Consider the following 15022-nt stretch of genomic DNA (forward strand, 5'->3'; position numbering starts at 1 on the left):
CCGCCACAAATAAAAAAAATTAAAAAAAAAAAAAAATTAAATTAAATTTAAAAAAAAAATTTAAAAAAAATATAATTTTTTTTGTTTTTTTTGTTTTTTGTCCTCTCCAGCTTCTTAGGCAAATCATATAGTTGATGTAGATGCCCATATCGGCTGTTCAGATTTACTTTACAAAAGAGAAGTGTAGGATACTTCTCTTGTTGCCCTATTTGTATTTGACTTTATTAAATGTATTTATATTAGAAACACAACATGTGTATATAACAAGGGGTGCAAAGTCTGCAGGCAGTAGGAAACACATGGTTAAGTGTAGGGAGTAAAACTGATGTCAGTCTAAAGTTCAAGATTTTTGGAGCTCTTTGTTCAGTGGATCAGATGTTTGATGAAGCTCTGTGTCTATCTACCACCACTACTGTTTTCTGTTTATTTGTTACTGACTGTGGCAGGACACCTCTGCCTATGTTTCACTTTATGTTGCTGGTAAATAATATGGTTGTAGTAGTAGGCTAAAGTTAAATTATTTAGTATGCACTAATTAAAGGGGCAGAGCTTTGAGACATTTTAGCTTTTATATTTTATAAAATATATTTTTTGTAAGAACCACAATTAATAAATATATTTCAGTGAATAACTTATTGTTCAAATCTGTATATAAATATGTACATAAAGTGTTGTAATTATATTGTAAAATGGATAGATGGATGGATGGATGGACGTTTAAAACAAAACTGTTATTATTAATTAGTAAGTATACATTTTTTGAGCCTTTTTAGAGAAAATCAAATCATTGTAGTAAATTATGCAAATTACTCAATGATGTCATGGTGACCACGCCCATAGCCACGCCCCCACCGCCACAGGTATCTTGGCAGTTTATGGGAAACACTGTTCTCACCTTCTATATCTAATCTATATCTATATCTATATCTTGCAACTTTCTTTGGCCCAGTGGTAGCTTATTTTCCAGACATACTCTAATAACAAAAGCCCAAACGTTGTGTTATTCTTTGTTTGGGCACTGGCTTCATCGGGCAAACGGACTAGTTTGTCACCGAAAATTATGAAAAATGGGGCGTGCGTTAATATTAATGAAAACAAAAACAATGTTGATGACATTGTTTTTGCCTTCTTTCCTTTTTTCTAGATGGCACTTGCATTCTAAAAATTGGACACTTGAATTCAATTTCATTAGATTAAAATGTGTGAGCAAAATGCGTGTTTAAACATACAGTGTTTTAAAATTATGTTTATAAAAATTCAGTGCAAAAACATTAATTGCAGAGAAATTCAGTGCAGAAATATTCGTTCAAAACTCACTTCCGATGAAGACTGGCACAATGGATGGTGTTTCCTAATCACCTAATGAGGTGTCACATTTGCAGTCTTGCAAAGTAAATTCAGTTTACAAAATTCACGCACAAACAAATTGGTTACATAAATTCAGTGTCAAAAAAAGCTTTGGTAAAAAAAAACACAAATTAACCTCCATACTCCTCTTACTTTCTTGTAAAATCAGGCATCTGATGCCTTTTGGCTTCTCTTTGCCATGTTTATTTATGATCCATCACAGCACTCTCTACCCCCACACACAGTCAGCGCAGACGCAGGGGTGTCCACACAACATAAGGGAACTTTGATTCCCCACGTAGTTCAATGATATGCCGCCACTGATTAGTAAGACACAAACATTATTTTTTTTGGCAGGAGTGCATAATGCATCAATGCTGCGCTTTACGCTCATACATAATGTACATGCCAAAAACCGCTACAGCTCACACACTTTCTTTCTCCCCCATCCAGTAAGCCACATTCTTTTATCAGTGGATATCATTATTTAGTTTTTGCTAAAAAGAATACACATGCTTGAAATAATAATCATTTAAAGAACAAAATATGCTTAGAAAATGTTGTTTCCTATTCCCTCAGCAGAAGCTCACTGGTTACTGAGAGAGTTATCGGCGCTGTTGGCAAAACACCTCCTTCCTCTCCTGTGCTGCATGGTTGTTCCAAGCTTTCTGGGTAAGAACAAGCCAGTCTAGTCTGCATTTTGAAGTTGAAAAGTGTTTTGAGCAGTGGTCTAACACTATTGCAGTAATTATTAGTGTACGACAGGCTAACACAGTCATGTAAGGTATTAGTATTAACATAATATTATACAGTACCTGTTACAGTCTCAGGGACACTAGTTAGACTGCACAAGTAGGCCATGGCAAAGCATTAGATTTTTATTTATACCCACTGGCTCAAATGAACCAAGTAGGTCATGTTTGATGTTGTGAATAAAAAAAACTGTAAGATAGCCCTCTTAAGATAAACATAATTTGCGTTATGTTATTTCGGCATTGTTGGCATCGATTTCTTACATTTTAATACCAACATGTGAAATGTTATTTTGGCCAAAGTAATGCAGAAGTAGTGGAACATTACAATGGTTTACTAATTGCTTTCAAATTACCTGTAGCATGTAAGATTAAATATATTACATTATTTAAGGAACTTGCCCGAAACACTTTGCATGCACTATAAAAAGTAATTTATTGTATAAATTCAGTTAAAACCCACTTTAAAAAAATAAAATAAAAAAAGTACATGTAAACACTTCAATTAGATTGTGTTTGACTGTTTAAGAATCAGATCAACGCATGGAGACTATGCGACTGGAAACAAGACCCCTTGCATGTTTACACTTCCATCAATCGTGGGCTTTCACAAAGTACGATTGTACGCTGTGAGGGTTTATTGTGCAGCATTACCAACATTTAATTCACAGTAGAAGAAGGCGGTGGAAGGGGGGGCATGTTTCCACCAACAAGGAAACAAATTCACATTGCAGAAGCTGAAATAAGTCAGTTTTTTTAATGTGTATGCATACAATAAAAAAATACCTGTTTAATAAGTGGAATGGACATTCTAGAACAGGCCTGGGCAATTATTTGACTCGGGGGGCCAGATTTAGATAAAAAAGTGTGTCTGGGGGCTGGTATATCTATTTTTAGGAACACTAATACAAAACCTCACAATAATGATTGAAAGCTAAAAACATTATGACAGACCCCCTTAAAAAACGGAATAGAATTTGAAATTTTTTTACTGAATGAGACACCCAGAATGTACATGAATATAAAGAATGTGGGATTTACAATATTAACTATGAAGGATAAAACACTGAATATTGACAACATATTTTACAATCAAGCGAAACACAACCAAAATGCAACAAACATAGTGAAATATGAACGCGAAGGGTAAAAAAAAAAAAACACCTACAATCTGAGATATCTCATAGTGACCAAAGTAACTAATTAGATGACTATAATAACTAATTAGATGACCATAGTAACTAGTATATCATGCAGATTCCAAGCATTGAAAGACTTAGTATAGTTGAAGACTTACGGTCATTAGAAAACATCACTGCACATCGTAATGGCAGCTACACTTTCCATCTTAAACATCTAAAACAATTATTTGGGAATGTCCGGCGGGCCAGATTGAAAAGCTCAACGGGCCGCATGCGGCCCCCGGGCCTTAATTTGCCCAGGTCTGTTTTAGAAGAAGTCAGTTTTATTACACGACATGACGCTTCAGCATATCCTTATTTTAGAAGTCTTATTTTAACACCAACATATGAGATGTATCACATTGAAACTGTATACATGTTCAAGATAAACTTCAACCAACCAAAATCTATTCACAACGCGTCAGTATTAAGAAACCTTCTCATCATGTGCATTTCTGTCTTGCTCTTTATCCTTATAGCAAGTCTGCTCTGTGTGATGGCAGCCATTCAGAGCCTATTCCCGTGCCAACGCAGATCCAAAACTACCAGCGCATGGAGCAGAACGTTCAACCTTCAGGATCAAATGGCTCCACTGGGTTTGTAGAAGCGCTCAAATGTCATTTAAATAAAAGCTGCTCATATTGCAGTGCCTCTTTACTACTACTACCAGTTTTTTTCTCTGTCTGACGGTTCCACATTTTCTCCAGGATCCGGCTGTGCTATGCTGGCTGCAGTACAAGTTCCTCACCGCGTGGAGAATATGCATCTCCTGATTCATGTCCTGCCCCCTACTTCTCAAGGCCAACTAGTAGAGGAGCCCAGGCACAGCAGCACTCCCCACTTGGTAGGCATCGTCATACTTTTGACATGCTGTTTTCATTCTCTGTTAGTGACATTTCAATTATTGTTTAAACAAAAGTGCCCATATGCAATCTGTTCATTCCTGTAATATTCTACTTTACAGTTGGAACTATTCCAAAGGCAGTAGAGCAGACTCTACCTCTAAGCACGAGAACTGGATGGCGCACAGGGTCACCGGACGAGAGGGACAGTGTGTGTCAAAAGGTCAGACTCTCACAATAACTGCGTTACACAAAGAAAAAATCCCCACCTCGCCCCAAAAAAAAAAAAGGATGTAATTGCATCATGTATTATTTAGGGGTGTAACGGTACACAAAAATTTCGGTTCGGTACGTACCTCGGTTTAGAGGTCACGGTTCGGTTAATTTTCGGTACAGTAAGAAAACAACAAAAAATACATTTTGGGGTTATTTATTTACCAAATTTGCAAAATCTTCCACCAAAAATATTTTTCTTAGTGGAATATTTGATGTGAAGTAATCGGAACCTTGGATAGGTCAATAATTCATAATAACATTGATTTTGATTCAATATTATGTTATGAGCAATGACAGTTTGAAAGAAAAAAAAAACAGCTTTGTTTTATTAATCAACATTGCAACTTTTTCTAAATTACATTTAACCTTTAAGCTTTTTTATTTCACTTTTGTTATGTTTTTGTTTATTTTAATAGTATTTTTTGAATGTGCCGTGGGCCTTTTAAAACATTAGCTGTGGGCCGCAAATGGCCTCCGGGGCACACTTTTGACACCCCTGCTATAGATAATAAAAAATGGAATCTGATAAATCTATGGATAAAAAGCAGAGCCTGGCGACGCATGCGCGTTTATCATAACTCTCTCGCTCTCTCTGTCTCTGCCCCTCCCTCACCAATGCTGCTGCGCGCACAATTTGTTTTGTTCTTAACCCTGAACGTACATTGAAAATACACGCAACCCTAACTCAAAATGCCGGACATTTGAGGCATTTAAGAAACTCCGCCCTGACAGCTCCGCAAAAGAGGACATGTCCGGTGAAAAGAGGACGTATGGTCAGTCTATCGTAGCCTGTTAGCTGCTAGCATGCCGTGTGTTGTGCCTCGGTGTACATTGTTTACACAACGTGCGTCACGCTACTTAATATGTCCGTGTGGAAACTCGTTCGGTACACCTCCGAACCGAGCCGGAACCCCGTACCGAAACGGTTCAATACAAATACACGTACCGTTACACCCCTAGTATTATTCCCTTGGAGCAGGGGTCGGCAACCTTTATCACTTAAGAGCCATTTTGACGAGTTTCACAAATTAAAGAAAACAATGGGAGCCACAAAACTCTTTTGAAATTTATAATGAAATAACACTGCATACAAAGCTTTTTTTGCTTTGTGCTGTTTAAACCAGGGGTCTCAGACACACACCCCGATCTGCACCTTAATATGACAATTTAATGTTAGTTTTACATGAATGGCACTTAACAGTGTCATACTTGCCAACCATCCCAATTTTTCCGGGAGACACCCGGAATTTAGGGCGTGTTGGCACTGCCTTTAGCGCCCTCTATAGCCTGCTCAAACAGCGTACCTGCTCGGCCACATATTGAATGCAACTTCTGCTTGCACACAAAAGTGACAGCAAGGCATACTTGGCTCAACAGCCACACAGCTTACACTGACGGTACGTATAAAACAACTTTAACACTGTTACGTTACAAATATGCGCCACACTGTGAACCCACACCAAAAAAGAATGACAAACACATTTCTGGACCGTAACACAACATAAGGCAGCTGTGGCTACGAAAGTAGTTTACCACCACCAGGTGTCAATGAATGATGGGTTTTTAACATGTAAAGCGACTTTGGGTACTTAGAAAAGCGCTATATAAATCCCAGGTATTATTATTATTATTATTATAAACACAACAGAACGAATACCCAGAATTCCATGCAGCCCTAACTCTTCCGGTCTACATTATACACCCCCGCTACCACCAAACCCCGCCCACCTCAACCGACGCACAGAGGGGGGTGGGGAGGGGGTTGATGTGTGGGGGGGTTTGGTGGTAGCGGGGGTGTATAGTGTAGACCAGGAGAGTTAGTGCTGCATGGGATTCTGGGTATTGGTTCTGTTGTGTTTATGTTGTGTTACGGTGCGGATGTTCTCCAGAAATGTGTTTGTCATTCTTTTTTGGTGTGGGTTCACAGTGTGGCGCATATTTGTAACGTAACAGTGTTAAAGTTGTTTTATACGAGCACCGTCAGTGTAAGCTGTGTGGCTGTTGACCAACTATGCCTTGCTGTCTACTATGTGTGCAAGTAAAAGCTTCATACAACATGTGGCTGGACTGGCATACTGTTTGTACAGGTTAATAAATGCAGTGCCATCACGGCACGCCCTTAATTTAGTAGTTAGGGTGAAAATTGGAAAATATTTGCCCTGGGAGATTTCTAAGAGAGGCACTGAGATCCGTAAGTCTCCTGGGAAAATCGCAAGGGTCGGCAAGTATGCAGCTGAGCCGCATCAGAGTGGTCAAAGAGCCGCATGCGGCTCCGGAGCCGCGGGTTGCCGACCCCTGCCTTGGAGGAAATGAAATGCTCTGATTATAGTAATAACATATGTAATGATCATTTAAATTGCCTACCAAAACAGAAATAAATCGCTTAAAGGCCCACAATGATAATGTGGTGTATATACTTCTAATGTCTGTTGTTTTCATTACTTGCAATTTTTGCAGGACAATTCATTTCTACATAGTCCTAGCCTGACACCTGCCTCCCACTCCAACTACGGCAGGAAACCCACCAACAAAAAGGGGCCATTTAAAAGGTCAGAACAAATTGTAGTGCCAGTAGTAAGGACAGATAACAAAAATGCCATTTGAGAAATGATGAAATGAAATGTTCACCTCGCTTGCCTCTCTTGCTGTGTTTTGAATGGTCAGATCACAGAGCATTGGCCGACTGTCAGACATGCTGCTTAAAGCTGCATTCGGTGCTCAACTTCTTGAACGGAGAAGTAATGAAAGCCTCTGCTGTGAAAAAAGCATGGACATTGCAGGTACTAGCTTTCATTACAATAAAAAAATATGTATTTGATCGCTGTATGCACAGACAACCATTATCTAAACTGTACAGTGTGACTTTAGTAGAGCTAGCGTGTCACCTCCACCCTATTTCTTACAAACTTCTAGCTCCACCTACTGGCTGTCCGACCAGACTTCCTTCATCAGAACGCCCACTAACTCCTGTTTTCAGCATTGGTTCCCCGGCCAGTGGAACCACTCCTCCTGATATTGTGCTACAAAGGATGTTAACAGGTAGTTTAGCTAAATGTTTTGGCTTACAGAAGATAGTGCTGGTGTTAATGTCCTAGATGATGGGGGTTGGGATCAAATTTTGACATTATTTTTAATTTTGCACAGTCAATCAAATCTCATTTGATTTAGTATTTATGTAATTAAATCAAACTTTATATATTTGCAACTACAACTCTACATTTTCCAACTAAGCTGTTTTTTCTCTGTAAGATTCAATTTTTTTTTTTTTAATGCAGGCTCCCCCAACGGTTTTAGCGCCGCCTGGCTACTCAATGCTCACCCTGGCCTTCAAAGAAGTCGTCGAAACAGTGACACTGAATCCATGGATGCTACTCTACAGAGTAGTCTGGTCTTTTATCCTCCCGAGCTCCCGGAAGACACACTAATGGAGGTAAAAAAAAAACCTGCTACGTAGACTTCCATACCAACTAGAGATGTCCGATAATGGCTTTTTTGCCGATATTCCGATATTGTCCAAATCTTAATTACCGATTCCGATATCAACCGATACCGATATATACAGTCGTGGAATTAACACATTATGCCTAATTTTGAATTTTGAAAAACTTATTTGGGTGTTACCATTTAGTGGTCAATTGTACGGAATATGTACTGTACTGTGCAATCTACTAATACAAGTTTCAATCAGTCAATCAAAAACAAGGTTTTCCAAAATAAGAGAGCAACTTCAACTCCAGTTATGGAAAAAAATGCCAACATGGCACTGCCATATTTATTATTGAAGTCACAAAGTGCATTATTTTTTTTAACATGCCTCAAAACAGCAGCTTGGAATTTGGGACATGCTCTCCCTGAGATAATCCTGATACCCAACTATGGGAAATACTATGCTTTTACTTTCACAAAGTGCATTGTTTTTAATTTTTTTTAAACATGCCTCCAAACAACAGCTACAAAAACAATGAAGGCACACAGCTTCAGTCCAGAGTATACTAGAGCATACTTGCCAGCCTTGAGACCGCCGAATTCGGGAGATGGGGCGGTGGGCGGCGGGGTTGAGGTGTGGGGGGCAGGGTTTGGTGGTAGCGGGGGGTGTATATTGTAGTGTCCCGGAAGAGTTAGTGCTGCAAGGGGTTCTGGGTATTTGTTCTGTTGTGTTTATGTTGTGTTACGTTGCGGATGTTCTCCCGAAATGTGTTTGTCATTCTTGTTTGGTGTGGGTTCACAGTGTGGTGCATATTTGTAACAGTGTTAAAGTTGTTTATACGGACACCCTTAGTGTGACCTGTATGGCTGTTGATCAAGTATGCCTTGCATTCACTTATGTGTGATGGAAAAGCCGCATATATTATGTGACTGGGCCGGCACGCTGTTTGTATGGAGGAAAAGCGGACGTGACGACAGGTTGTAGAGGACGCCAAAGGCAGTGCCTTTAAGACACGCCCCCAATAGTGTTGTCTGGGTGGAAATCGGGACAATGGTTGCCCCGGGAGATTTTCGGGAATATCAGGAGGTTGAAACTGATACAGATTATTTCAGATATTACATTTTAAAGCATTTATCGGCCGATAATATCGGACATCTCTAATACCAACATGACGTAATAAAACTTTTGTGTAGACATTGCTTCAGTGTTGTATTTTTCCACAGCAGGCCCATACAGATGCTCTGAGTGAACTTCAGTTCACATTGGCTTTTGTACACTGCATCATGGAGTTGGCTTCTTCGAAAGACCCGGTGCTGGATCCCGTCAGCTGCCCTGAAGTTTCTTTTTTAGAACACAGTTTGCTAACGGATCAGATTAGCCTCTTAAATCGAGAATGGAGGTCAGTACTAGGATTTTTAACATTTACTGCTCAGGATGCTCCAGACGTGTGACAAATCTTTGGGAATTCCTTGTGGTTTACATTATTTTTATTTTTTTGCAGCTACGCAGAACAATTAGTGTTGTACATGAAGGCGGTAGAGTGTTTGTCTGCAGCCCTGCACAATTCAAAAGAAAATATCCAGCAATGCCGACTGCTCCCTTCATCTGCAGTCAAGCAAGGTGAGACTACTGATACAGTGGTACCTCAGTTTTTGTACGGCCCAGTTTTAGTGTGATTTGGTTTTAGGCGAAAATATGTCCCCGTTTTCTTACATTTTATCAGTTTTAGTACGATTAAACACACGTTGGTGACCGTCTCAGCTTTTTTTCTTTGTATGGCTGCAAAATAATTCTCTACGTCAGTGTTTTTCAACCTTTTTTGAGCCAAGGCACATTTTTTGCGATTAAAAAATCCAGAGGCACACCACCAGCAGAAATCATTAAAAAACCAAACTCAGTTGACAGTAAAAATTTGTTGTCGCAATTGTTGGATATGACTTTAAACCAGGGGTGGGCAATTAATTTTTACCGGGGGCCGCATGAGCAACCCGAGCACTGCTGGAGGGCCACATCGACAATATTTCAATTAAATTTTGCTCAATATTATTTTTGATATATACCGTAAGATAAATAATAATAATAATTAATAATAATAGTAATACTTCAACATAGTGTATGTAACAGCATTCCATGACTAATATAAATAAATTAACATTAATAATAAATGACAGTAAAATAAGCACACGTATGACTGAGGAGTCATAGTGTAACTTTGTGTGATGTTTGAGTTGTCCGACTTTTTGTGTGGCCATAAACGCACCAGTGGTTTAGTGCTATGCGTGTTGGTGACAGATGACAAGTTGGTTTTGGCCTGGTTTGTACGGCAGAAAATGACTAGTTTTTCGAGATAGAAGTGTTTTACTTATGTTTTTGGTGTGGTTATGGCCGAATATAAACAGTTTTGCTCAATAAAGTGATCGATATAATTCCTGGCCTCGAAGCATCTCGATAGACGTTACAATAATTGAACGGTGTTCAATTGAACGGTGTTGACGAACACCGTTAGGGCCGCTTGTTGTCACTGTCACTCAAAGTTGCATTGCAAAATTACATAGAATAAATATGTTTATTTTGTTTAGAATTCAGATGGGATTTGATTTGGTGCGCGGCATATATTTGCTGCGCGCAGCAGACGCTTGAGCAGTGCGCAATTGCGCAGGCACGCACCTTCGAGGGAACGTTGCATGGCAGTCCATGTCTTGTTGAAAACACGCCATTCTTCATCAACTTTTCTCTTTTTAGCGTCTCGGGTGTAAACCGTGCATCACTTGTCGCTGCATGTGCACCTTCACTCGCAGGTTACACACTGACACACGCCCATAAATAATAATTTTCAAAATAAAAGCAGCACAGTTGTATTGCGCGCACGACATAGATGTTTTTTCAACTTTATTTTGTAATTAATGATTGCAGCTGTTCACATTCACTCACAATCACGCACACGTCCACACGGAAGTAATACAAATAACGATTTTCAAAACAAAAGCAGCACCGTTGTATTGCACACTCGACATAGATACTTTTTAAAATTTATTTTGTAATTTATAATTGGCCTCACGCGGGCCGGACAGGGACACACAAAGGGCTGGATGCGGCCCGCGGGCCGCAGAATGCCCAGGTCTGCTTTAAACCATAACCAACATATATAGCGCTTGTCTCAAAGTAGGTGTACTGTCACGACCTGTCACATCACGCCGTGACTTATTTGGAGTTTTTTGCTGTTTTAGTTCTTGTCATGCGGTCCTATTTTGGTGGCTTTCTCTCTTTTGTTAGTATTTTCCTGTAGCAGTTTCATGTCCTCCTTTAAGCGATATTTCCCGCATATACTTTGTTTTAGCAATCAAGAATATTTCAGTTGTTTTTATCCTTCTTGATTGTCATGTCATGTTCGGATGTACTTAGTGAAGTCGTCTTTGCTCCACAGTAAGTCTTTGCTGTCGTCCAGCATTCTGTTTTTGTTGACTTTGTAGCCAGTTCAGTTTTAGTTTCGTTCTGCATAGCCTACCCTAAGCTTCAATGCCTTTTCTTAGGGGCACTCACCTTTTGTTTATTTTTGGTTAAAGCATTAGACACCTTTTTACCTGCACTCTGCCTCCCGCTGTTTCCGACATCTACAAAGCAATTAGCTACCGGCTGCCACCTACTGATATGGAAGAGTATTACACGGTTACTCTGCCGAGCTCTAGACAGCACCGACACTCAACAACAACACATCATTTGCAGACTATAATTACTGGTTTGCAAAAAATATTTTTAACCCAAATAGGTGAAATTAGATAATTTCCCACGGCACACCAGACTGTATCTCACAGCACACTAGTGTGCCGCGGCACAGTGGTTGAAAAACACTGCTCTACATAGCTTAAATGGACTGCTTGCGACTGTTACACAGATGCCTAGATGTTGCCAATGTTCCAATGTATTTTACACATATCCTGCCCTCTTACAGCGTAGTGACGTAATTACGTACTGTATGTACGTAACAAATTCCCGCGCATTAGCTTTAGGTGCTAATAATAGCAACTTAGATAACTGTCGTTAAAATATACATTCAATAACAGCTTTCATAACAACAACAACAACGTGACTGTAAATTAATTGTTGCTTCTCTTGGACTGTTATTGTATGTGTACGCACTCCATGTGCGTCCTGGTAACAAGACCGCCGTAAACACCAATAATTTTATTCAGGCCGGTAAAAAATGTTTTTGCATAAACTATGTGAGGTGAAAAATATTGAAAAATTGTCAAACAAATGTGTCCTTTTAAACCACTAATGGTAACATAAGGTAACCATTGGTGTTCGTGTCACATTTGTTGTTTTGAAATAAAGTGGAACGAAAAACATTTTTAGTTTCTTGGCATGGATTCATTGGATTTATACATTGTTTGCGGTTTTCAACAGAGAAGTAACGGAAACCAAGGTACCACTGCACTGCAAAAAGTCAGTGTTCAAAAACAAGGGGAAAAAAAGCAAAAATAAGGGGTATTTTATTTGAACTAAGCAAAATTATCTGCCAATAGAACAAGAAAATGTGGCTTGTCAAGACTTTCCAAAACAAGTAAAATTAGCTAACCTCAATGAACCCAAAAATACCTGAAAATAAGTATATTCTCACTAATAACAACTGTACTACTATATGAGTACGTGTTTTCTATTGTTTCATTGAAAATAAAACAGCAAAGTCCATTTGGCTGTCATCTGTTTTAATTATGAGACACAATTGTGTCAGTCATGATTTTTTTTTCATGCTTGCAATAAGAAATGATTACTTTTAAAAAGTAGTTTTATACTTGTGAGTGTTGATGACACAGCTTTGCAACAGTTGATATTTTAGTTTCAAGCATGTTTTACTCAATATAGGTCATCAAATCTCAGCAACAAGCTGTAATATCTTACTGAGATCATTTAGGACCAAAACCCTTAAAACAAGTAAAACACTAACATAAAATCTGCTTAGTGAGAAGAATTATCTTATCAGACAGAAAAGAAGCAAATATCACCCTTATTTGAGATATTTAATCTTACTTAGAATTCAGTTTTTGCAGTGTGAATTGTAAACATCTCAGAAAATAAAGTTCTTATAAAGAAGAATTTAATAGACATATTTCTTTGTAGTCAGGTGAGAATATTGCTTATAACGGTACTGATAGATTTGTGTTCTGTCTCATTTGTGCAGTGATTAAGAAGCTGAACGAGTTGTACAAGAGCTGTGTTACATGCTGTCGCTCCCTCAGCGATCGGCTGCAGAGTTTCCTTTTGGACAAGCAGAAGCTTATGGATCGCTTTAATGGACTCACAGCAGAGAAGCTCATCTATTGCCACTCCGTGCAGATGGTGGGCTCCCCTGTCGCTCTCCAATGATTAACTACTCACATTGCATCTTTGTCTTAACCTTGTTGTGTGTTTTTGTAATTGCATCCAGGTACAGTCTGCGGCTTTAGATGAGATGTTCCACCGTGGTACGGAAGTAGTACAGCGCTACCATAAAGCTCTCCTGCTGATGGAGGGTCTGTCTCGATTCATGACAGAACAAAAGGACATTGACAATATAGAAAAATGTATGTTGGAACTGAAAATAACATTCTTTAAAACCGTGTCTCTTCCATCACAATATGAATGTGACATTGTCTGTCTTTGCTTTTCCAGACAAGCAGTGTATTGAGCGACATCTCTCTGTCCTGCAAACCTGACAGTGCCAAAGAGCCATACTACTGCCTCCTAAAGAAAATGTTCCTCATTCCTCATCCACTTCCTTGCAATGATATACTGTAAGAATAGAAGGTATATGCTCCAAGACTATCGATATACACCAGCACTTTTATATTTCTCAAGGGAATAACCATTGGAGCGCCTCTTTCGAGAACATAGTCCATCCAGCGCACGGTCAGAAATCCTGACATGCACAAGGAAGACTGGACTTCCATGGGCTTGATTATGAAGTGAGAGTTTTTATTTGACTAGACGGATGTTTTGATCTGCGCCTGTTTTTGTTACGAAAGTTCATTGTGTTTGTGTTTTGCAGATATAATAGTTCAAAACATAGTTGATACTTGAAACAAGAGTTATTACACTAATGTCAACCGACATCAAAAGATGCTGAATATGACCAATTATTGCGATTATGTAGCCATATTAGTGCCTTGTATTTTTATGTATGAATTTATTTAGGACAGTTTTAATGACATGTATCTTTTATAATGACCCAACTGATGTAATTTATTATATTTATTGCACGACACATGTTTTTTATGTATGCGTGTGTGTACTGTGTACATTGCTTTCTTTTGACCTTACTGTTCTATGCTTTGTGTGCGTGTGCGGGCTATAAACTTTGATATATCATTTGTGGGTAGCATTTTTCTTCAAGCCATCAATTTGCATTTTCTACATGTTTGTGATGGCCAGTGTTACCTAAGGCATGTTGTTGGAGCGGGTTGATCACATTGTAATGAAAATAAATATTTATTATTGAAACCACTTTTCTTTTTGTCCATCCATCCATCCATCCATTTTCTACCGCTTGTCCCTCTCGGGGTGGCGGGGGGTGCTGGAGCCTATCTCAGCTGCCCACTTTTTTTATTTGTGTGCTTTAAATTGTACTCTTTTTGATTGATTGATTGATTGATGGAAACTTTTATTAGTAGATTGCACAGTACGGTACCTATTCCGTACAATTGACCACTAAATGGTAACATCCGATTAAGTTTTTCAACTTGTTTAAGTCGGGGTCCACGTTAATCAATTCATGGTAAACTGTTTAACTAACGTAATAGTCTTAAAAGGCTACTAAAACAAAATTACGGTACAGGGAAAAAAAGCAATCTAGAACAGTCTAAAAACACGATCATGACCCACTTTTATTCTTTGGCTTTGAACACTACGTGAGTTGTGTGGTCCTCTGTCCTTTGTTGTCCTCTGTGTTTTTTTTTATTAAATGTTGATTTCTATTTACTGTTTTAATTGGTTTTACCCTTTAAAATCGTTTTTAATCATATCTATTTTTATATTGGTTTTATATCTATTTTTTGTTTTTATTCAGTCATTGGTGGAGCTAAGGATAATATTTTAATATTGTTTTTAATATTGTTGTGCAGCACTTTGGAAACATTTTCGTTGTTTAAATGTGCTATATAAATAAAGTGGATTGGATTGGATTGGATGACATGTTCAATTTGTTATAAATGGTGTTTCGTG

General features: G+C 38.6%; 1 protein-coding gene across 3 annotated transcripts in view; it reads left to right on the plus strand.

Moving 5' to 3' along the window:
• Positions 1 to 14305, plus strand: part of LOC133652573 (serine/threonine-protein kinase ULK1-like) — a 34029-nt gene extending 19724 nt beyond the window's left edge. For 2 of the 3 annotated variants that reach the window (XM_062051466.1, XM_062051468.1), the window contains 13 exons: positions 1927 to 2019; positions 3760 to 3876; positions 3988 to 4124; positions 4245 to 4345; positions 6856 to 6947; positions 7063 to 7178; positions 7312 to 7437; positions 7674 to 7828; positions 9049 to 9224; positions 9327 to 9445; positions 13005 to 13162; positions 13251 to 13386; positions 13475 to 14305. In XM_062051466.1, the coding sequence (XP_061907450.1) occupies positions 1927 to 2019; positions 3760 to 3876; positions 3988 to 4124; positions 4245 to 4345; positions 6856 to 6947; positions 7063 to 7178; positions 7312 to 7437; positions 7674 to 7828; positions 9049 to 9224; positions 9327 to 9445; positions 13005 to 13162; positions 13251 to 13386; positions 13475 to 13518 (1570 nt within the window). In that variant the 3' untranslated portion in view covers positions 13519 to 14305. The remainder of the gene's footprint in view (positions 1 to 1926; positions 2020 to 3759; positions 3877 to 3987; positions 4125 to 4244; positions 4346 to 6855; positions 6948 to 7062; positions 7179 to 7311; positions 7438 to 7673; positions 7829 to 9048; positions 9225 to 9326; positions 9446 to 13004; positions 13163 to 13250; positions 13387 to 13474) is intronic. The other variant, XM_062051467.1, reaches the window with a different exon arrangement.
• Positions 14306 to 15022: the final 717 nt, after the last annotated feature.

This window comes from Entelurus aequoreus, linkage group LG06 (assembly GCF_033978785.1).
Source record: "Entelurus aequoreus isolate RoL-2023_Sb linkage group LG06, RoL_Eaeq_v1.1, whole genome shotgun sequence".
NCBI classification, from domain to species: domain Eukaryota; kingdom Metazoa; phylum Chordata; class Actinopteri; order Syngnathiformes; family Syngnathidae; genus Entelurus; species Entelurus aequoreus.